Source organism: Heptranchias perlo, chromosome 7, assembly GCF_035084215.1.
Source record: "Heptranchias perlo isolate sHepPer1 chromosome 7, sHepPer1.hap1, whole genome shotgun sequence".
NCBI lineage: Eukaryota > Metazoa > Chordata > Chondrichthyes > Hexanchiformes > Hexanchidae > Heptranchias > Heptranchias perlo.
The window spans coordinates 5,141,657-5,164,127 of NC_090331.1; the positions used below are offsets into that span (position 1 = coordinate 5,141,657).

Here is a 22,471-nt window from a genome sequence, read left to right on the forward strand (position 1 = left end):
ACACACATACCCACCCACACACACATACACTCACACATACACACACACATACACCCACACATACACACACACATACACCCACAAATACCCACCCACACACACATGCACCCACATACCCACCCACACACACATACACCCACACACACATACACCCACACATACACCCACACAGACACACACACATACACACATACACATACACACACACACATACACACACCCATCCATACATACACCCACACATACACACCCATACAGACCCACCCACACATACACACACACAGACACACCCACACAGACACACCCACACATACACACCCACAGACACACCCACACATACACACCCACATACCCACCCACACACATACACCCACACATACCCACACACACATACAAAACCACTCTGCAACCCCTTAATGATTTGGATGAGAATTTAGGAGGCATGGTTAGTAAGTTTGCAGATGACACCAAGATTGGTGGCATTGTGGACAGTGAAGAAGGTTATCTGGGATTGCAACGCGATCTTGATAAATTGGGCCAGTGGGCCGATGAATGGCAGATGGAGTTTAATTTAGATAAATGTGAGGTGATGCATTTTGGTAGATCGAATCGGGCCAGGACCTACTCCGTTAATGGTAGGGCTTTGGGGAGAGTTATAGAACAAAGAGATCTAGGAGTATAGGTTCATAGCTCCTTGAAAGTGGAGTCACAGGTGGATAGGGTGGTGAAGAAGGCATTCGGCATGCTTGGTTTCATTGGTCAGAACACTGAATACAGGAGTTGGGATGTCTTGTTGAAGTTGGACAAGACATTAGTAAGGCCACACTTGGAATACTGTGTACAGTTCTGGTCACCCTATTATAGAAAGGATATTATTAAACTAGAAAGAGTGCAGAAAAGATTTACTAGGATGCTACCGGGACTTGATGGTTTGACTTATAGGGAGAGGTTGGATAGACTGAGACTTTTTTCCCTGGAGAGTAGGAGGTTTAGGGGCGATCTTATAGAAGTCTATAAAATAATGAGGGGCATAGATAAGGTAGATAGTCAAAATCTTTTCCCAAAGGTAGGGGAGTCTATAATGAGGGGGCATAGATTTAAGGTGAGAGGGGAGAGATACAAAAGGGTCCAGAGGGGCAATTTTTTCACTCAAAGGGTGGTGAGTGTCTGGAACGAGCTGCCAGAGGCAGTAGTAGAGGCGGGTACAATTTTGTCTTTTAAAAAGCATTTGGACAGTTACATGGGTAAGATGGGTATCGAGGGATATGGGCCAAGTGCAGGCAATTGGGACTAGCTTAGTGGTATAAACTGGGCGACATGGACATGTTGGGCCGAAGGGCCTGTTTCCATGTTGTAAACTTCTATGATTCTATGATTCTATGATTCACACACACACACACATACCTACCCACCCACACAAACACACACACACCTAAACATACACACACATATACACACAGACATACACACACCCATACCCACACACACATACCCACCCGCACATACACCTACACATACCCTCCCACCCTACACACACAGACATACACCCACCCATACCCACATACATATAGACAAAGACATATACACTCACCCATACCCACACACACACACACATACACACACATCCACATACACACACACACAAACACCCATATATATACACACATTCTCCATCAGGCAATGAAAAATACCCTAACTATCCACCGAAGCTTACCTCCGAAAGCTTGTGATTTTCAAATAAAACTGTTGGACTATAACCTGGTGTTGTAAGATTCCTAACAAAGATTGAGTCATTGTTACCTCCTGATACCTTGGCTGAACTCAGCACTGAGCTGCTATCAAACCTGGGTATTGACCGGTTTGTTTGGTTCAACTACTTGCTGCCTAAATGTGCAAACTCATTTGAGGGAGCCGCAGTATTAATTTCGACACGCTGGCCAAATGGTAAGTAATAAGATCCCTCCTAAATGTCATTCCCTCTGGTTATGACATAAAAAGAAAAATTTTGCATTTATATGGCGCCTTTCACGACCTCAGGACGTCCCAAAGCGCTTTACAGCCAGTGAAGTACTTTTGAAGCGTAGTCACTGTTGTAATGTAGGGAACGCGGCAGCCAATTTGCGCACAGCAAGATCCCACAAACAGCAATGTGATAATGACCCTCAGTACTGCACTGGGAGGGTCAGCCTATAGATTATGTGCTCAAGTCTCTGGAGTGGGACCCACGACCTTCTGACTCCGAGGCGAGCACGCTGCCCGCTGAGCCATGGCCGACACTAAACTCAAACTGATAGGAAAAACATCGACACTTACTGAGGAGAGGGAAAGGAGATAGAAAGAAACAGGATGAAAGAGGATGAACAGTTTGCAAAGTTCATATTTTGAACTTGTTTTAGTTTTAATATAATCCAAGACTGAATGAAAAAAAAGTCTAAAACAACTTTATATTCATAAGAGGACTCTCTCTTTCCCAACTCCAACTTGAGGTGGCTGCTTTGTGCAGCCTGGATTTAACTGGCACATTGTTAGACACTGATTGTGAAGGGAATATCTCTAAATTACATACGAAAACAAATATGAAACATTTTTCCTTACAGAAGTAAGGGAATGTTTATAAATCTTCATACTGTATTATTCCATATTTATTGACACCTGTAATTCCTTCCGACCCATGTGACAAACACAGTTTATCGCTTGTGATCATGTTTATATTTCTGATGTGAGTTGACACAAGTGTGAAGCCAGTGCCTGAAGCACCGAACCCCACACGGGGTCTTCCAGATGCTGACAGTTCTGATCGTGTCTCTGCTGTTTGTCTGTAGCTATACAGGCTGTGGACAAGAAGATGGCCCAGATTAAAGATCGTCTGGAAAGAGGGCAGTCGGTAGAGGGGCAATACCTGACCTATCTACTGGCCAACGAGAAGATGAGCCAATCAGAACTGTACAGCAACATCACAGAGCTCCTGTTGGCTGGTGTGGATACAGTAAGTGTAAAGCACCCAGCCCATACAGTCATTTCAGGCTGTTACTGTTCGGGAATCGGTCACTGTATGGGAATCGGTCACTGTACAGGAATCGGTCACTGCACGCGAATCGGTCACTGTGTGGGAATCGGTCACTGTACGGGAATTGGTCACTGTGTGGGAATCGGTCACTGGACGGGAATCGGTCACTGTAGGGGGATCGGTCACTGTAGGGGAATCGGTTACTGTGCGGGAATCGGTCACTGCACGTGAATCGGTCACTGTGTGGGAATCGGTCACTGTACGGGAATCGGTCACTGCACGCGAATCGGTCACTGTGTGGGAATTGGTCACTGTACAGGAATCGGTCACTGCACGCGAATCGGTCACTGTGTGGGAATCGGTCACTGTACGGGAATCGGTCACTGCACGCGAATCGGTCACTGTGTGGGAATCGGTCACTGTACGGGAATTGGTCACTGTGTGGGAATCGGTCACTGTGTGGGAATCGGTCACTGTACGGGAATCGGTCACTGCACGCGAATCGGTCACTGTGTGGGAATCGGTCACTGTACGGGAATTGGTCACTGTGTGGGAATCGGTCACTGGACGGGAATCGGTCACTGTAGGGGGATCGGTCACTGTAGGGGAATCGGTTACTGTGCGGGAATCGGTCACTGCACGTGAATCGGTCACTGTGTGGGAATCGGTCACTGTACGGGAATCGGTCACTGCACGCGAATCGGTCACTGTGTGGGAATCGGTTACTGTGCGGGAATCGGTCACTGCACGCGAATCGGTCACTGTGTGGGAATCGGTCACTGTACGGGAATCGGTCACTGTGTAGGAATCGGTCACTGGACGGGAATCGGTCACTGTGTGGGAATCGGTCACTGTACAGGAATCGGTCACTGCACGCGAATCGGTCACTGTGTGGGAATCGGTCACTGTACGGGAATCGGTCACTGCACGCGAATCGGTCACTGTGTAGGAATCGGTAACTGTACGGGAATCGGTCACTGTGTGGGAATCGGTCACTGGACGGGAATCGGTCACTGTAGGGGAATCGGTCACTGTGTGGGAATCGGTCACTGTACGGGAATCGGTCACTGTAGGGGGATCGGTCACTGTAGGGGAATCGGTTACTGTGCGGGAATCGGTCACTGTAGGGGAATTGGTCACTGTAGGGGAATCGGTTACTGTGTGGGAATCGGTCACTGTAGGGGAATCGGTCACTGTGTGGGAATCGGTCACTGCACGCGAATCGGTCACTGTACGGGAATTGGTCACTGTGCGGGGATCGGTCACTGTACGGGAATCGGTCACTGTGCGGGAATCGGTCACTGTAGGGGAATCGGTCACTGCACGCGAATCGGTCACTGTACGGGAATCGGTCACTGTGCGGGAATCGGTCACTGTAGGGGAATCGGTCACTGTGCGGGAATCGGTCACTGTACGGGAATCGGTTACTGTGCAGGAATCGGTCAGTGTAGGGGAATCGGTCGCTGTGCGGGAATCGGTCACTGTGCGGGAATCGGTTAGTGTGGGAATCGGTCGCTGTGCGGGAATCGGTCACTGTGCGGGAATCGGTTAGTGTGGGAATCGGTCGCTGTGCGGGAATCGGTCACTGTGCGGGAATCGGTTACTGTATGGGAATCGGTTAATGTACGGGAATCGGTCACTGTGCGGGAATCGGTTACTGTACCGGAATCGGTTATTGTCGGGGAATCGGTTACTGTTGACGATCTGGATTCTTTCCGCTCAGTCTGGTTCAGTAAAAACTGAAGTCGAATACATTTTAAAGTTCATCACAACTTTAATAGCAGGTCTTAGTCTGTAGCTTCAATTCAGATTCCTGAGAGAATCCGAACGATTCTAACAGAATAAGGAGACAAAGACAAAGACAAAAACTCATACCTTTATACAGATCGATAGGGGTTGGAACATCATTAACACAAGAGTCAACACCAATCATAAGCCGGGCATAGGTTGCCATGCGAGGTTACATTATTGCCGGCCAATCATAGATCGTCCATGTGCTGACCATGTTGCTGTTAGACATCAAAGGGGATACTTCCTCACCTTCCAACTTGGAATGTCCTTCCCTGTTCCTTCTGTTCCTTATCTCCCAACCTGGAATGTCTTTCAACTTTGGCTAAGCTCGTTACCTATATTGATCTGCCATAAACATGGAGACATTCAGACCAGTCCTTGAATCACATTGAAGACTCTACATTGATGAGACAATGCAAACCTGCTGACTACGCAAACATATGGCCCAGCAGGAGGCCAGGCCACCTGTACCAATCTCAGTTACTAACTAATTAACCCTTTCTAACCATTTTGCATTCTGCTTCTTTGCCACGTAGGCATCTTAATATTTTACCGAAAACTGACCACGTAGGGATTCTCATTCCCCCCTTTTATCATTTCATGATAACCAATTATTACGGTGCTCACTGGTTCTGCAGGTTCTGCAGCGCAGCAACATTTAAGTAAGCAATAAACTATAAGAATTATAACAATGAATATGACTAGCCCTTGAACTAGAGAAGTCCCAATAGAACACAGACATGTTTCATCAATACGCCTTTGTACTCTTATCTGTTCTCAGGAACAGACTCCTTCTAAACATCTCTCAAGTAAGCTGCGAATGTCCTTGGTCAGCTAAACCTATTCATGTTAGTTTGAAAAGGCTAACATAGTCAAATATCTCATGGTGCTTTATATTTTGTTTCCAGCCTAACTAGACTGAATGGTACCTTTCAGACCATTTTACACCTGTGAATTGGTGCCCTCCCCATTATATCCCTTAATCCAAATTCTCCCTACAATATCCCGTTAGATGCTGTACCTCATCTTAACCAGGTTCCCTTCGTGTTGGCCACCAGTCCAGGTGGAAGAGAGGCAGAGCATCTGATAATCCTATCAAACTATAATTGTCTTCCCTTTTACATGCACCTTACCCCAGCGGGTGCTACTCCCGGTACCATTAAGATGTGTTCTTAGTTGAAACCACAGAGACAATGGGGACATTCTCACCCAGGCTCTGTTTTACTATCTTTGCTAAACCCTTCATCCTCTGCTTACATTTATTACATGCAATGAAAATCAAGAAGCACATTACAACAAACTGCACTACGACTAATACATATGAAATTAATCCAATCCAAAGATGGATCTGTATATTCAGTCCCAAATTCCAGAGGTCATTTCACCAGGTGGTGACTTTAATTTGGTCAATGTCATGCTTAATGTTGTTATTGTCCTGTTGTAGGTTATAATAAACCTTCTGGGAGAGGCGTATCTCCATTCGCAATGCTTTCAAGTATTTAGGCAACAGGGGTGTCAGATACCCAAATGTGTCCTGATATGCTTTTAAGTCCTTTCTGACATTCTCAGAAACTTGTAAGGTGGTGAGGTTATGTCGGTGTATCTCTACCAGTTCCTCGGGTCCAATCCGAACCAGGACTTCAGAAATGGAGTAGAATTCTGGACTTAAAATATCACACGTTAGATTGGCATATTTAAACGTTTTCAAATTAGTTGTAACACAATATTCGCCCTCTCCGGCATATGCCACTTAAGTGGGTTTTAGATCCGCCTCTAGGGCCTCCCTGGTACAGTTAATATCCGGATTGGTACCGGTATTATTAAACCCACACTGTGCTTCTAGGCTGTGTCTAACACTATGTGGACACACAGTGACAGCATGTCTAGTAACACATCCCTTTAATTTTGTTCCAGCAAATCAGCTTAAATCTACGTCCTCTAGTTCTTGAACCCTCTGCTAGGGGAAACAGGTACTTCCTGTCTACTTTATCTGGGCCCCTCATAATCTTGTAATTTTGTATCCATCGTGCGGATATCTTCTAAATATTGTTTCTCCCAATTTCACTGTTAACTGATGGGAACCTAACCCTGAATTTTGGAAATCCAAATTACTGTGTCCCTCTTTACTTTAATTTCAGTCCTTTTGATTGATACCAGTGTTTCCTGATTGTTTCATTAATTAGTTGGTTTCTCTATGGACCATGTGTCAGTGCCTTGTTTAAAAGGATTTCTCACGCGCCTGGACCACATTGACCATTTTCCTGTTGTGCTGTTGTCAAGTAACTGAGCCTGTCTGAGACTCATTCTTCAATGTATCTTCTTCATGTATCTCCGCATACTAGCAGCATCTCATAGGAATGAGCTTAGTGTTCTTGGATATTAACTTTCTGCTGGCCAGTCTCTTCTTCCTCATGGTATTTCCGAACATTTTCCATGGCACACATCATATGTCCTGTAGGATTCAGTCCTGTAAAAGCAACTGGTTTGTTTAAAGAGTGGTTGCAATAGCTCACCAGGCCATAGGCCTTTGTAATCATGTTCTTCATCCTGATCTCCGTTTCAGATGATGGCAACATACATTTGTATCTTTTATGTCCACTGTAGCCATTCTTAGGTTTTCAGGTTATCTTATCAAAAAGATCAGGGGTGTCTAGAGTGCTTATCTCCCCCTGCATGGTTCCGATGTCAGGGTAGTGGCCAGGCTATTGAGTGTAGTTTTCTCATTATTCATTATAGGCAAGGACACAAATATCTCCACGAGAAAGCTATCAATTTACTATTCTCAACTACACTTTCCTGACTTCCACTAGATTGTATATTTATGCCAGATTGATTTTTTTATCATGCCCAATTCAATGACTTTAGAGAAATTCCCATATCTCCCCACCTCGAGCATTCTGTCTCGGAAGACAACAAATAGGTTAAAACAAAACAAATCAAAATGTTTTCAAAAGAAGAGAATCAGCTTGATATCACCACGCTGTGACATTTGGTATCCGCTGATGTCTGCAGCTAAAGTCTTAAATCTTTAACACCACTGGATCGTTTCCTGCACCAAATTTCTCCAGCAAAGGTTGCACCGTAACTTTGTAACTACTCTTGGTAATCCTGCACCATCAACACTCACGTGGTCCAAAAAAAAACCAGGGTCACCTGTTCTAAAAGAAACACAGAAAATCCATTGCGGCTCTTCTTGAGAGCCCAAGTGATTAATTTGTCAAATCTTCATTTATTATTTATTTATCCAAAGGAATAATCCCTTTACCCGAAACAAATTCAGAAAACAAAACAGGAGAGAGAAATTGCCTAGTCCCTCTCTCGCTCTCTCTCTGAAGCACGCAGCCTGTCTGAAATAAACACTGTCTTTCCCACATACAGATGTACGCAGGGCTGCAGACTGGAATTTCTAACTCCAAGTCCTAATCTCTGTGTTTTCAAGATGTAACCACATTAAGCAGATATCATTAGCAGCCGCCTGCTAAGATACATTATATTCCTCTTTTATTAATTTATTAATGGTTTTGGCATGTTTTCTAGCACTGTAGCTATCCTTTGCAAATATATGGTCAGCATTTGATCCTCAGACAATTCCTTATCTGTATTTTCATTTATCTTTTAATATATCTTTAATGCGCGACCCTAAATCTCTGACCTTTTGATCTAATGTTGTCAAATCAATGGCGTTAACAACTGAGGCAAAGGCAGTTGCTATATCACTTATCACAGATCTTTACGTCTCCATATTTGCCTATCTCTTTTTACGATGTCCACCTCCATTCCATGTCGCTCTTTGTTTTAACACTTGAGTTCGGAGGTGTTGATCTAATTGTTGAGTTTTCTTAGCATTCTCAATGCGAGTTATATAATTTGTCAGGGAAGGTCTCCCCTCTTTGGTCAGATCTTGTATTCTACTATTAATTTCAAATAAAATTGAATAGCCCCAGAACTTGTCAAAACTTCCTTATCAGGGTAAAACTGATAGGCGTTTAGTACCCTGTGTCAGTACATAGCTCAAGTAATGGACTTCCAATTGTCTAACCTATGCTTCCTTTTCATATGATTTGTTTTACATTCCTTTCTTATCAATTTTTCACTGTGAAAACTTATATCTCAGTCAATTGTAGCCTTTGGCATTTCCGAGTGATTGGGACAATTTTACTAATATAACCTATACCAATTGTCACCTCATGTTCACCTGTGTTCTGGGCAAGCCTCAGACAGTTCTCAACCGACTGGGTCATTTCTGTCTGTTTGAACTGGTCTTGGCATGACAGTCTGGCTTCTTGGGATGGAAGGGGTTAATATTAACTTGCTCTTGTGGTAGGAGTAACTTGATCCGTCTCCCTTTGAGATTAAGTTTCCACCTTCAAAATTTCTCTTCACACAGGTTTGACTGATTTTTTTACTTCTCACATTTGTGGATTGCTTTATGCTATATTTTTGCACACTATTTTTTCACATACTTTTAGTGGATGTGATTATAATCAACGCTCCAAGCTGTTCCAGCTTTCCGACTTTTCCTATCACAGTGATACCAGATAGTTTTTTTAATCTATCCCGTTAATTTTTAACCTCTTTTTAAACCACAACCAATCACAAAATAAACATTCAAAATGCCAATTTTTTGAAGATCCCATGTCTGGAATTTAACATGCCCACACTTTATAAGAACCAGAATTTAATAGGTCACTTAACCTCAATAACTCCAATTTTAATTCAGCAGTATCAGAATTAAACACACGACAAGACAGATACATTACACAAAGGAAGAAAACACGCAAGACACAGTAAGAAGGGGGCGTGGCCCACAACACTGACAAAAAAAAACACTGATCAAGACAGGCTTTTTAAAGGGACAGTACACTTAAACAACAGAACCTTTCTTTTTCGGGTCTCTGTCTTTTAAACATTTGTCTAGTCACTTAATTCTATCCATATTTTTTTTTTTACAGTACTGTCTTCATAAAGCAATTAGTTCTTTGGCTGTGGTACCTCTGTTATTTTTTCAAATTAATTCCTGAGCCTTTTTGGCGGCATCTAAGTTTTTAGTCAGTGATATTTTGATCACTAGTTCCTGTTTATATCCAATCACCAGGAACTTAAACCCTGACTACCCTCAGTGATATTAACTACTGACCTACCGCTTACAAGTTATTCACTCAGTACGTACGCTGACCCTCAGCCGGAGCTGACCCTCAGTGATATTCGACCACTGACCTCTTCCTGCTATTTCTGTGTATTCGCCAGACTGACCTGAATCTTGTAAGGACGCCACACGAGTGTTAGCGATTGGACAATTCGTCGTCAGACTGACGGATTGGAGGAAAACCGACGTAGTAAATTAAGACTACTTACATCGGGGCGCCATTTCCTTCCTCCGTGTCTGAGACAATCCGCCTCTTACTCCGCGAACTCTCGGTGAACGACCGTTAAGATCCCCGTACGGTCCACCAAATGACGATCTGGATTCTTTCCCCTCAGTCTGGTTCAGTAAAAACTGAAGTCGAATACATTTTAAAGTTCATCACAACTTTAATAGCAGGTCTTAGTCTGTAGCTTCAATTCAGATTCCTGAGAGAATCCGAACGATTCTAACAGAATAAGGAGACAAAGACAAAGACAAAAACTCATACCTTTATACAGATCGATAGGGGTTGGAACATCATTAACACAAGAGTCAACACCAATCATAAGCCGGGCACAGGTTGCCATGCGAGGTTACATTATTGCCGGCCAATCATAGATCGTCCATGTGCTGACCATGTTGCTGTTAGACATCAAAGGGGATACTTCCTCACCTTCCAACCTGGAATGTTCTTCCCTGTTCCTTCTGTTCCTTATCTCCCAACCTGGAATGTCTTTCAACTTTGGCTAAGCTCGTTACCTATATTGATCTGCCATAAACATGGAGACATTCAGACCAGTCCTTGAATCACATTGAAGACTCTACATTGATGAGACAATGCAAACCTGCTGACTATGCAAACATATGGCCCAGCAGGAGGCCAGGCCACCTGTACCAATCTCAGTTACTAACTAATTAACCCTTTCTAACCATTTTGCATTCTGCTTCTTTGCCACGTAGGCATCTTAATATTTTACCGAAAACTGACCACGTAGGGATTCTCATTGTCGGGGAATCGGTCACTGTACAGGAATCGGTCACTGTAGGGGAATCGGTTACTGTGCGGGAATCGGTCACTGTAGGGGAATAGGTCACTGTAGGGGAATCGGTTACTGTGCGGGAATCGGTCACTGTACGGGAATCGGTCACTGTAGGGGAATCGGTCACTGTAGAGGAATCGGTTACTGTGCGGGAATCGGTCACTGTAGGGGAATCGGTCACTGTGCGGGAATCGGTCACTGCAGGGGAATCGGTCACTGTAGGGGAATCGGTCACTGTAGAGGAATCGGTTACTGTGCGGGAATCGGTCACTGTGTGGGAATCGGTCACTGTGCGGGAATCGGTCACTGTAGGGGAATCGGTCACTGTAGAGGAATCGGTTACTGTGCGGGAATCGGTCACTGTACGGGAATCGGTCACTGTGCGGGAATCGGTTACTGTACGGGAATCGGTAACTGTGCGGGAATCGGTCACTGTAGGGGAATAGGTCACTGTACAGGAATCGGTTACTGTACGGGAATAGGTCACTGTAGAGGAATGGGTTACTGTGCGGGAATCGGTCACTGTACGGGAATCGGTAACTGTGCGGGAATCGGTCACTGTAGGGGAATAGGTCACTGTGGGGGAATCGGTCACTGTAGGGGAATAGGTCACTGTGCGGGAATCGGTTACTGTACGGGAATAGGTCACTGTGCGGGAATCGGTTACTGTGCGGGAATCGGTCACTGTAGGGGAATCGGTCACTGTAGGGGAATCGGTCACTGTGCGGGAATCGGTCACTGTGCGGGAATTGGCTACTGTGCGGGAATAGGTCACTGTACGGGAATCGGTCACTGTGCGGGAATCGGTCACTGTGCGGGAATCGGTTACTGTGCGGGAATCGGTCACTGTAGGGGAATAGGTCACTGTACGGGAATCGGTTACTGTACGGGAATAGGTCACTGTGCGGGAATCGGTTAATGTATGGGAATCGGTCACTGTGCGGGAATCGGTCACTGTAGGGGAATCGGTCACTGTGCGGGAATCGGTTACTGTGCGGGAATCGGTCACTGTGCGGGAATCGGTTACTGTGCGGGAATCGGTCGCTATGCGGGAATCGGTCACTGTACAGGAATCGGTTACTGTACGGGAATAGGTCACTGTACGGGAATAGGTCACTGCGCGGGAATCGGTTACTGTATGGGAATCGGTCACTGTGCGGGAATTGGTTACTGTAGGGGAATCGCTCACTGTAGGGGAATCGGTTAGTGTACGTGAATCGGTCACTCTGCGGGAATCGGTTACTGTGCAGGAATCGGTTACTGTGTGGGAATCGGTCACTGTACGGGAATCGGTTACTGTGTGGGAATCGGTTACTGTGTGGGAATCGGTCACTGTACGGGAATCGGTCACTGTACGGGAATCGGTCACTGTCGGGGATTCGGTCACTGTACGGGAATCGGTCACTGTAGGGGAATCGAACCCCTCACCATCAACCTCCTGGGGTCACCATTGACCAGAAACTTAACTGGACCAGCCACATAAATACTGTGGCTACAAGAGCAGGCCAGAGGCTGGGTATTCTGTGGCGAGTGACTCACCTCCTGACTTCCCAAAGCCTTTCCACCATCTACAAGGCACAAGTCAGGAGTGTGATGGAATACTGCCACTTGCTTGGATGAGTGCAGCTCCAACAACACTCAAGAAGCTCGACACCATCCAGGACAAAGCAGCCCGCTTGATTGGCACCCCATCCACCACCCTAAACATTCACTCCCTTCACCACCGGCGCACTGTGGCTGCAGTGTGTACCATCCACAGGATGCACTGCAGCAACTCGCCAAGGCTTCTTCGACAGCACCTCCCAAACCCGTGACCTCTACCACCTAGAAGGACAAGAGCAGCAGGCACATGGGAACATCACCACCTGCACGTTCCCCTCCAAGTCACACACCATCCCGACTTGGAAATATATCGCCGTTCCTTCATCGTCGCTCAGTCATAATCCTGGAACTCCCTCCCTAACAGCACCGTGGGAGAACCTTCACCACATGGACTGCAGCGGTTCAAGAAGGCGGCTCACCACCACCTTCTCAAGGGCAATTAGGGATGGGCAATAAATGCCGGCCTCGCCAGCGACGCCCACATCCCATGAATGAATAAAACAAAAGTATGGGAATCAGTCACTGTATGGGAATCGGTCACTGTGTGGGAATCGGTCACTGTATGGGAATTGGTTACTGTCAGGGAATCGGTCACTCTGCGGGAATCGGTTACTGTGCAGGAATCGGTTATTGTCGGGGAATCGGTTACTGTACGGGAATCGGTCACTGTAGGGGAATCGGTCACTGTAGGGGAATCGGTCACTGTGTGGGAATCGGTCACTGTAGGGGAATCGGTCACTGTAGGGGAATCGGTCACTGTGTGGGAATTGGTCACTGTACGGGAATCGGTTACTGTAGGGGAATCGGTCACTGTAGAGGAATCGGTTACTGTGCGGGAATCGGTCACTGTGCAGGAATCGGTTACTGTGTGGGAATCGGTTACTGTCGGGGAATCGGTTACTGTACGGGAATAGGTCACTGTGCAGGAATCGGTCACTGTACGGGAATCGGTTACTGTCAGGGAATCGGTCACTTTGTGGGAATTGGTTACTGTAGGGGAATCGGTCACTGTAGGGGAATCGGTCACTGTAGGGGAATCAGTTACTGTATTCCAAAACTCCCTCAATTCAGGAATTGTCCCATTGGATTGGAAAATGGCCAATGTCACTCCACTATTTACGAAGGGTAAGAGAGATAAACTCGGAGATTATCGGCCTTTGATCTAACAACTGTTGTGGGAAGCTACTAGAATCTATTATAAGGAATAGAGTGACTGAGCATTTAGACAAACATGAACTGGTCAGAGAGAGCCAGCATGGATTTGTAAAGGGTACATTATTTCTAACGAACCTAGTTGAATTTTTTGAGGAGGTAACTAATGTGGTTGATAAGGGAGTGTCTCGGGATGTTATTTATATGGATATCCAGAAGGCATTCGATAAGGTGCCACATAAGAGACTTAAATCTAAACAACGGAAACTACAAATGTATGGGGTGCAAGTTGGCTGTGGTTGATTGGGGAACTACATTAAAAGGTATGATGGTAGACAGGCAATGGCTAGCGTTTAAAGAATTAATATATAAATTGCAACAAATATATATTCCTTTAAGGCACAAAAACCCAACAGTAAAGAGTTCCAACCATGACTAACGAGAAATTAAAGATAGTATTAAATCAAAGGAAGAGGCAAATAAAGTTACCAGAAAAAACAGTAAGCCTGAGGATTGGGAGCATTTTAGAATTCTGCAAAGGAGGACCAAGAAATTGATAAAGAGGGAAAATAGAATGAGAGTAAACTAGCGAGAAACATAAAAACGGACTGTAAAAGCTTCTATAGGTCTGTAAAAAGGAAAAGACTGGCAAAGGCAAATGTGGGTCCCTTACAGACAGATGGGAGAATTTATACTGGGGAATATGGAAATGGCAGAGAAATTAAACAAACACTTTGTGTCTGTCTTCACGGAAGAAAACACAAAAAACCTCCCAGAAATACTAGAAAACCAAGGGACTGGCAAGAATGAGGAACTGAAAGAAATTAGTATTAGGAAAAAAAATACTAGAGAAATGAATGGGACTGAAAGTCAATAAATCCCAAGGACCTGATGCTCTACATCCCAGGGTTTTGAAAGAGGTGGCTATAGAGATAGTGGATGCATTGGTTGTCATCTTCCAAAATTCTATAGTTTCTGGAACAGTTAGAATCATAGAATCATAGAATCATAGAAGTTACAACATGGAAACAGGCCCTTCGGCCCAACATGTCCATGTCGCCCAGTTTATACCACTAAGCTAGTCCCAATTGCCTGCACTTGGCCCATATCCCTCGATACCCATCTTACCCATGTAACTGTCCAAATGCTTTTTAAAAGACAAAATTGTACCCGCCTCTACTACTGCCTCTGGCAGCTTGTTCCAGACACTCACCACCCTTTGAGTGAAAAAATTGCCCCTCTGGACCCTTTTGTATCTCTCCCCTCTCACCTTAAATCTATGCCCCCTCGTTATAGACTCCCCTACCTTTGGGAAAAGATTTTGACTATTGACCTTATCTATGCCCCTCATTATTTTATAGACTTCTATAAGATCACCCCTAAACCTCCTACTCTCCAGGGAAAAAAGTCCCAGTCTGTCTAACCTCTCCCTGTAAGTCAAACCATCAAGTCCCGGTAGCATCCTAGTAAATCTTTTCTGCACTCTTTCTAGTTTAATAATATCCTTTCTATAATAGGGTGACCAGAACTGTACACAGTACTCCAAGTGTGGCCTCACCAATGCCCTGTACAACTTCAACAAGACATCCCAACTCCTGCATCCTGCGTTCCTGCAGATTGGAGGGTAGCAAATGTAACCCCACTATTTAAGAAAGGAGGGAGAGAGAAAACACAGAACTACAGACCTGTTAGCCTGACATCAGTAGGGAAAATGCTAGAATCTATTATATAGGATGTGATAACAGGACACTTAGAAAATAATAATAGGATTTGGCAGAGTCAACATGGATTTATGAAAGGGAAATCATGTTTGACAAACCTATTGGAGTTCTTTGAGGATGCAACTAGTAGAATAGATAAGGGGGAACCAGTGGATGTGGTGTATTTGGATTTTCAGAAGGCTTTCGATAAGGTCCCACACAGGAGGTTGGTGAACAAAGTTAGAGCTCATGGAATTGGGGGTAATATACTGGCATGGATTGAGAATTGGTTAACAGACAGAAAACAGAGAGTAGAGAACTGTGACTAGTGGGGTACCACAGGGATCAGTGCTTGGGCCCCAACTATTCACAATCTATATCAATGATTTGGATGAGGGGATCAAATGTAATAATTCCAAGTTTGCTGATGGCACAAAATTAGGTGGGAATGTGAGTTGTGAGGAGGATGCAAAGAGGCTTCAAGGGGATATAGACAGGCTAAGTGAGTGGGCAAGAACATGGCAGATGGAATATAATGTGGAAAAATGTGAAGTTATCTACTTTGGTAGGAAAAACAGAAAATGCAGAGTATTTTTTAAATGGTGAGAGATTGGTAAATGTTGATGTTCAAAGGGACCTGGGTGTCCTTGTACATGACTCAATGAAAGCTAACATGCAGGTGCAGCAAGCAATTAGGAAGGCAAATGGTATGGTGGCCTTTATTAAAAGAGGATTTGAGTGCAGGAGTAAAGATGTCTTACTGCAATTATATAGGGCCTTTGTGAGGCCACACCTGGAGTATTGTCTCCTTATTTGTGAAAGGTAGGTCGTGCCTGACAAACCTGATTGAATTTTTTGAAGAGGTGACTTAAGTAGTGGACAGGGGAATGTCAATGGATGTTATTTATATGGACTTCCAGAAGGCATTTGATAAGGTCCCACATAAGAGACTGTTAGCTAAGATAGAAGCCCATGGAATCGAGGGAAAAGTACGGACTTGGTTAGGAAGTTGGCTGAGCGAAAGGCGACAGAGAGTAGGGATAATGGGTAGGTACTCACATTGGCAGGATGTGACTAGTGGAGTCCCGCAGGGATCTGTCTTGGGGCCTCAATTATTCACAATTAGATGAAGGCATAGAAAGTCTCATATCTAAGTTTGCCGATGACACAAAGATTGGAGGCATTGTAAGTAGTGTAGATGAAAACATAAAATTACAAAGCATTTGACCGGGTGTGGCACCAAGGAGCCCTAGTAAAATTGAAGTCAACGGGAATCAGGGAGAAAACTCTCCAGTGGCTAGAGTCATACCTATCACAAAGGAAGATGGTAGTGGTTGTTGGTGGCCAATCATCTCAGCGCCAGGACATTGCTGCAGGAGTTCCTCAAGGCAGTGTCCTAGGCCCAACTATCTTCAGCTGCTTCATCAATGACCTTCCCTCCATCATAAGGTCGGAAATGGGGATGTTCGCTGATGATTGCACAGTGTTCAGTTCCATTCGCAACCCCTCAGATGATGATGCAGTCCGAGCCCGCATGCAGCAAGACCTGGGCAACATCCAGGCTTGGGCTGATAAGTGGCAAGTAACATTCGCACCAGACAAGTGCCAGGCAATGACCATCTCCAACGAGAGACAGTCTAACCACCTCCCCTTGACATTCAACGGCATTACCATCGCCGAATCCCCCATCATCAACATCCTGGGGGTCACCATTGACCAGAAACTGAACTGGACCAGCCATATAAATACTGTGGCTACAAGAGCAGGTCAGAGGCTGGGTACTCTGCGGCGAGTGACTCACCTCCTGACTCCCCAAAGCCTTTCCACCATCTACAAGGCACAAGTCAGGAGTGTGATGGAATACTCTCCACTTGCCTGGATGAGTGCAGCTCCAACAACACTCAAGAAGCTCGACACCATCCAGGACAAAGCAGCCCGCTTGATTGGCACCCCATCCACCACCCTAAACATTCACTCCCTTCACCACCGGCACACAGTGGCTGCAGTGTGTACCATCCACAGGATGCACTGCAGCAACTCGCCAAGGCTTCTTCGACAGCACCTCCCAAACCCGCGACCTCCACCACCTAGAAGGACAAGAGCAGCAGGTACATGGGAAAAACACCACCTGCACGTTTCCCTCCAAGTCACACACCATCCCGACTTGGAAATATATCGCCGTTCCTTCATCGTCACTGGGTCAAAATCCTGGAACTCCCTTCCTAACAGCACTGTGGGAGAACCTTCACCACACGGACTGCAGCGGTTCAAGAAGGCGGCTCACCACCACCTTCTCAAGGGGAATTAGGGATGGGCAATAAATGTCGGCCTCACCAGCGACGCCCACATCCCATGAACGAATAAAAAATGATAGATTAGGTGAATGGGCAAAACTGTGGCAAATGGAATTCAATGTAGGCAAATGTGAGGTCATTCACTTTGGATCAAAAAAGGATAGAACAGGGTACTTTCTAAATGGTAAAAAGTTAAAAACAGTGGATGTCCAAAGGGACCTAGGGGTTCAGGTACATAGATCATTGAAGTGTCATGAACAGGTGCAGAAAATAATCAATAAGGCTAATGGAATGCTGGCCTTCATATCTCGAGGACTAGAGTACAAGGGGGCAGAATTTATGCTGCAGCTGTACAAAACCCTGGTTAGACCGCACCAGGAGAATTGTGAGCAGTTCTGGGCACCGCACCTTCGGAAGGACATATTGGCCTTGGAGGGAGTGCAGCGTAGGTTTAATAAGAACATAAGAACATAAGAAATAGGAGCAGGAGTAGGCCAATCGGCCCCTCGAGCCTGCTCCGCCATTCAATAAGATCATGGCTGATCTGATCCTAACCTCAAATCTAAATTCATGTTCAATTTCCTGCCCGCTCCCCGTAACCCCTAATTCCCTTTACTTCTAGGAAACTGTCTATTTCTGTTTTTAATTTATTTAATGATGTAGCTTCCACAGCTTCCTGGGGCAGCAAATTCCACAGAACTACTACCCTCTGAGTGAAGAAGTTTCTCCTCATCTCAGTTTTGAAAGAGCAGCCCCTTATTCTAAGATTATGCCCCCTAGTTCTAGTTTCACCCATCCTTGGGAACATCCTTACCGCATCCACCCGATCAAGCCCCTTCACAATCTTATATGTTTCAATAGGATCGCCTCTCATTCTTCTGAACTCCAACGAGTAGAGTCCCAATCTACTCAACCTCTCCTCATATGTCCGCCCCCTCATCCCCGGGATTAACAGAGTGAACCTTCTTTGTACTGCCTCAAGAGCAAGTATGTCTTTTCTTAAGTATGGAGACCAAAACTGTATGCAGTATTCCAGGTGCGGTCTCACCAATACCTTATATAACTGCAGCAATACCTCCCTCTTTTTATATTCTATCCCCCTAGCAATAAAAGCCAACATTCCATTGGCCTTCTTGATCACCTGCTGCACCTGCATACTAACTTTTTGATTTTCTTGCACTGGGACCCCCAGATCCCTTTGTACTGCAGTACTTTCCAGTTTCTCGCCATTAAGATAATAACTTGCTCTCTGATTTTTCCTGCCAAAGTGCATAACCTCACATTTTCCAATATTGTATTGCATCTGCCAAATCTCCGCCCACTCACCCAGCCTGTCTATGTCCCCTTGTAGGTTTTTTATGTCCTGCTCACTCTCTACTTTCCCTCCCATCTTTGTATCATCTGCAAACTTTGATATGTTACACTCGGTCCCCTCCTCCAAATCGTTAATATAGATTGTAAAGAGTTGGGGACCCAGCACCGACCCCTGCGGAACACCACTGGCTACTGGTTGCCAGTCCGAGAATGAACCATTTATCCCAACTCTCTGCTTCCTGTTAGAAAACCAATCCTCCTCCCATGCCAGAATATTACCCCCAATCCAGTGATTCTTTATCTTGAGCAATAATCTTTTATGTGGCACCTTGTCGAATGCCTTTTGGAAGTCTAAATACACTACGTCCACGGGTTCCCCTTTATCCACCCTGTACGTTATGTCCTCAAAGAACTCAAGCAAATTTGTCAGTCATGACTCCCCCTTCGTAAAGCCATGCTGACTTTGTCCTATTAAATTATGATTATCCAAATGTACCAATACTGTCTCCTTAATAATAGACTCCAAAATTTTACCCACCACAGATGTTAGGCTAACTGGTCTATAATTTCCAGCCTTCTGCCTACTACCCTTTTTAAATAAGGGTGTTACATCAGCAGTTTTCCAATCTGCCGGGACCTTTGCCGAGTCCAGAGAATTTTGGAAAATTATTACCAAAGCATCCACAATCCCTACTGCCACTTCCCTCAAGACCCTAGGATGTAAGCCATCAGGTCCAGGGGATTTATCCGCCTTGATTCCCATTAATTTACTGAGTATCAATTCCTTAGTGATTTTAATCGTATTTAGCTCCTCCCCCCCTAGAGCCCCCTGTTTGTCCATTGTTTACTAGATTGATACCCGGATTTCAAGGGTTAAGTTACGAGGAGAGATTACACAAATTGGGGTTGTATTCTCTGGAGTTTTGAAGATTAAGGGGTGATCTGATCGAAGTTTATAAGATATTAAGGGGAACAGATAGGGTGGATAGAGAGAAACTATTTCCGCTAGTTGGGGATTCTAGGAGTAGGGGACACAGTCTAAAAATTAGAGCCAGACCTTTCAGGAGCGAGATTAGAAAACATTTCTACACACAAAGGGTGGTAGAAGTTTGGAACTCTCTTCCACAAACGGCAATGGATACTAGCTCAATTGCTAAATTTAAATCTGAGATAGATAGCTTTTTGGCAATCAAAGGTATTAAGGGATATGGGCCAAAGGCGGGTATATGGAGTTAGATCACAGATCAGCCATGATTTTATCAAATGGCGGAGCAGGCACGAGGGGCTGAATGGCCTACTCCTGTTCCTATGTTCCTATGTACCTAAGAAAGGATATACTTGCCATAGAGGGAGTGCAACGAAGGTTCACCAGACTGATTCCTGGGATGGTGGGATTGTCGTATGAGGAGAGATTGAGTAGACTCGGCCTGTATTCTCTGGAGTTCAGAAGAATGAGAGGTGATCTCATTGAAACATACAAAATTCTTACAGGGCTCGACAGGGTAGATGCAGGGAGGATGCTTCCCCTGGCTGGGGAGTCTAGAACCAGGGGTCACAGTCTCGGGATAAGGCGTAGACCATTTAGGACTGAGATGAGGAGAAGTTTCTTTACTTGGAGGATGGTGAATCTTTGTAATTCTCTACTCCAGAGGGCTGTGGAGGCTCAGTCACTGAGTACATTCAAAACAGAGATCGATAGATTTCTAGATATGAAAGGAACCAAGGGATATGGGGACGGTGCAGGAAAATGGCGTTGATGTGGAAGATCAGCCATGATCGTGTTGAATGGCGGAGCAGGCTCGAGGGGCTGGATGGCCCACTCCTGCTCCTATTTCTTATGTTCTTAACAAAAATGAGAGCACATGGAATTGAGGGCAACCTATTGACATGGGTAGGGAATTGGTTAGGAGGTAGGAGACAGAGGGTAGGGATAATGGGTATGTACTCCAATTGGCAGAATGTGACTAGTGATGTCCTCTAGGGATCTGTACTGGGGCCTCAGCATTTCACTATATTTATAAATGACTTGGATGAACGAATAGAGAGCCTTATAGCCAAGTTTGCAGATGACACCAAGTTAGGTGGCACAATAAATAGTGTAGATGGGAGCAGAAAGTTGCAAAGGGACATGGATAGATTAAGTGAGTGGACAAAACTATGGCAGATGGAGTTCAATGTGGGGAAATGTGAGGTCATCCACTTTGGACCTAAGAAAGATAGATCAGAGCAGTGAGAAGCTCGGAATTGTGGAGGAGCAGAGATTTAGGGGTCCAAGTGCAGAAATCAATAAAAGCTATTGGACAGGTACAAAAATAATTTAAAAGGCTAATGGAGTGTTGGCCTTTATTTCAAGAAGGCTCGAATACAAATGGGTGGAAGTTATGTTCCAGTTATATAGTCATAAGGTCAGAAATGGGGATGTTCGCTGCAGTGTGTACCATCCACAGGATGCAGTGCAGCAACTCGCCAAGGCTTCTTTGATAGCACCTCCCAAACCCACGACCTCTACCACCTAGAAGGACAAGAGCAGCAGGTACATGGGAAAAACACCACCTGCACGTTCCCCTCCGAGTCACACACCATCCCGACTTGGAAATATATCGCCGTTCCTTCATCGTCGCTGGGTCAAAATCCTGGAACTCCCTTCCTAACAGCACTGTGGGAGAACCTTCACCACACGGACTGCAGCGGTTCAAGAAGGCGGCTCACCACCACCTTCTCAAGGGCAATTAGGGATGGGCAATAAATGCCGGCCTCGCCAGTGACGCCCACATCCCATGAACGAATAAAAAAAAATAAAGCTCTGGTCAGATCCCATCTGGAGACCGCATTCAGTTCTGGGTGTGGCACCTCGGGAAGGATATATTAGCCTTGCAGGCGGTGCAATGGGACAGGTTGCATAGACTAGGCTTGTATTCCCTCGAGTATAGAAGATTAAGGGGTGATCTAATTAAGGTGTTTAAAATGATTAAAGGATTTGATAGGGTCGATAGAGAGAAACTATTTCCTCTGGTGGGGGGAGTCCAGAACAAGGGGGCAGAACCATAAAATTAGAGCCAGGCCGTTCAGGGGTGATGTCAGGAAGCACTTCTTCACACAAAGGGGAGTGGAAATCTGGAACTCTGTCCCCCAAAAAGCTGTTGAGGCTGGGGGTCAATTGAAAATTTCAAAACTGAGATTGATAGATTTTTGTTGGGTGAGGGTATTAAGGGTTAGGGAACCAAGTCAGGTAAATGGAGCTGAGATACAGTTCAGCCATGATCCAATTGAATGTCAGAAAAGGTTCGAGGGGCTGAACGGCCTCCTCCTGTTCCTATGTTCCTACTCTGGGAATCGGTTATTGTGTGGGAATTGGATACTCTGGAAATCGGTTACTCTGGCAATTGGTTACTTAATGTTTATTATTAATTCCCTCACTGACACTTCTCAGGGCTCTGCGATGTGTG

The 22,471-nt window shown here is 45.2% G+C and overlaps 1 protein-coding gene across 1 annotated transcript in view; it reads left to right on the forward strand.

The window, feature by feature from the left end:
• LOC137323442 (sterol 26-hydroxylase, mitochondrial-like) overlaps nucleotides 1-22,471 on the forward strand; it is a 60,461-nt gene that overhangs the window by 17,704 nt on the left and 20,286 nt on the right. The window contains exon 5 of the mRNA XM_067986915.1: nucleotides 2,823-2,986. Coding sequence (XP_067843016.1) covers nucleotides 2,823-2,986 — 164 coding nt within the window. The remainder of the gene's footprint in view (nucleotides 1-2,822; nucleotides 2,987-22,471) is intronic.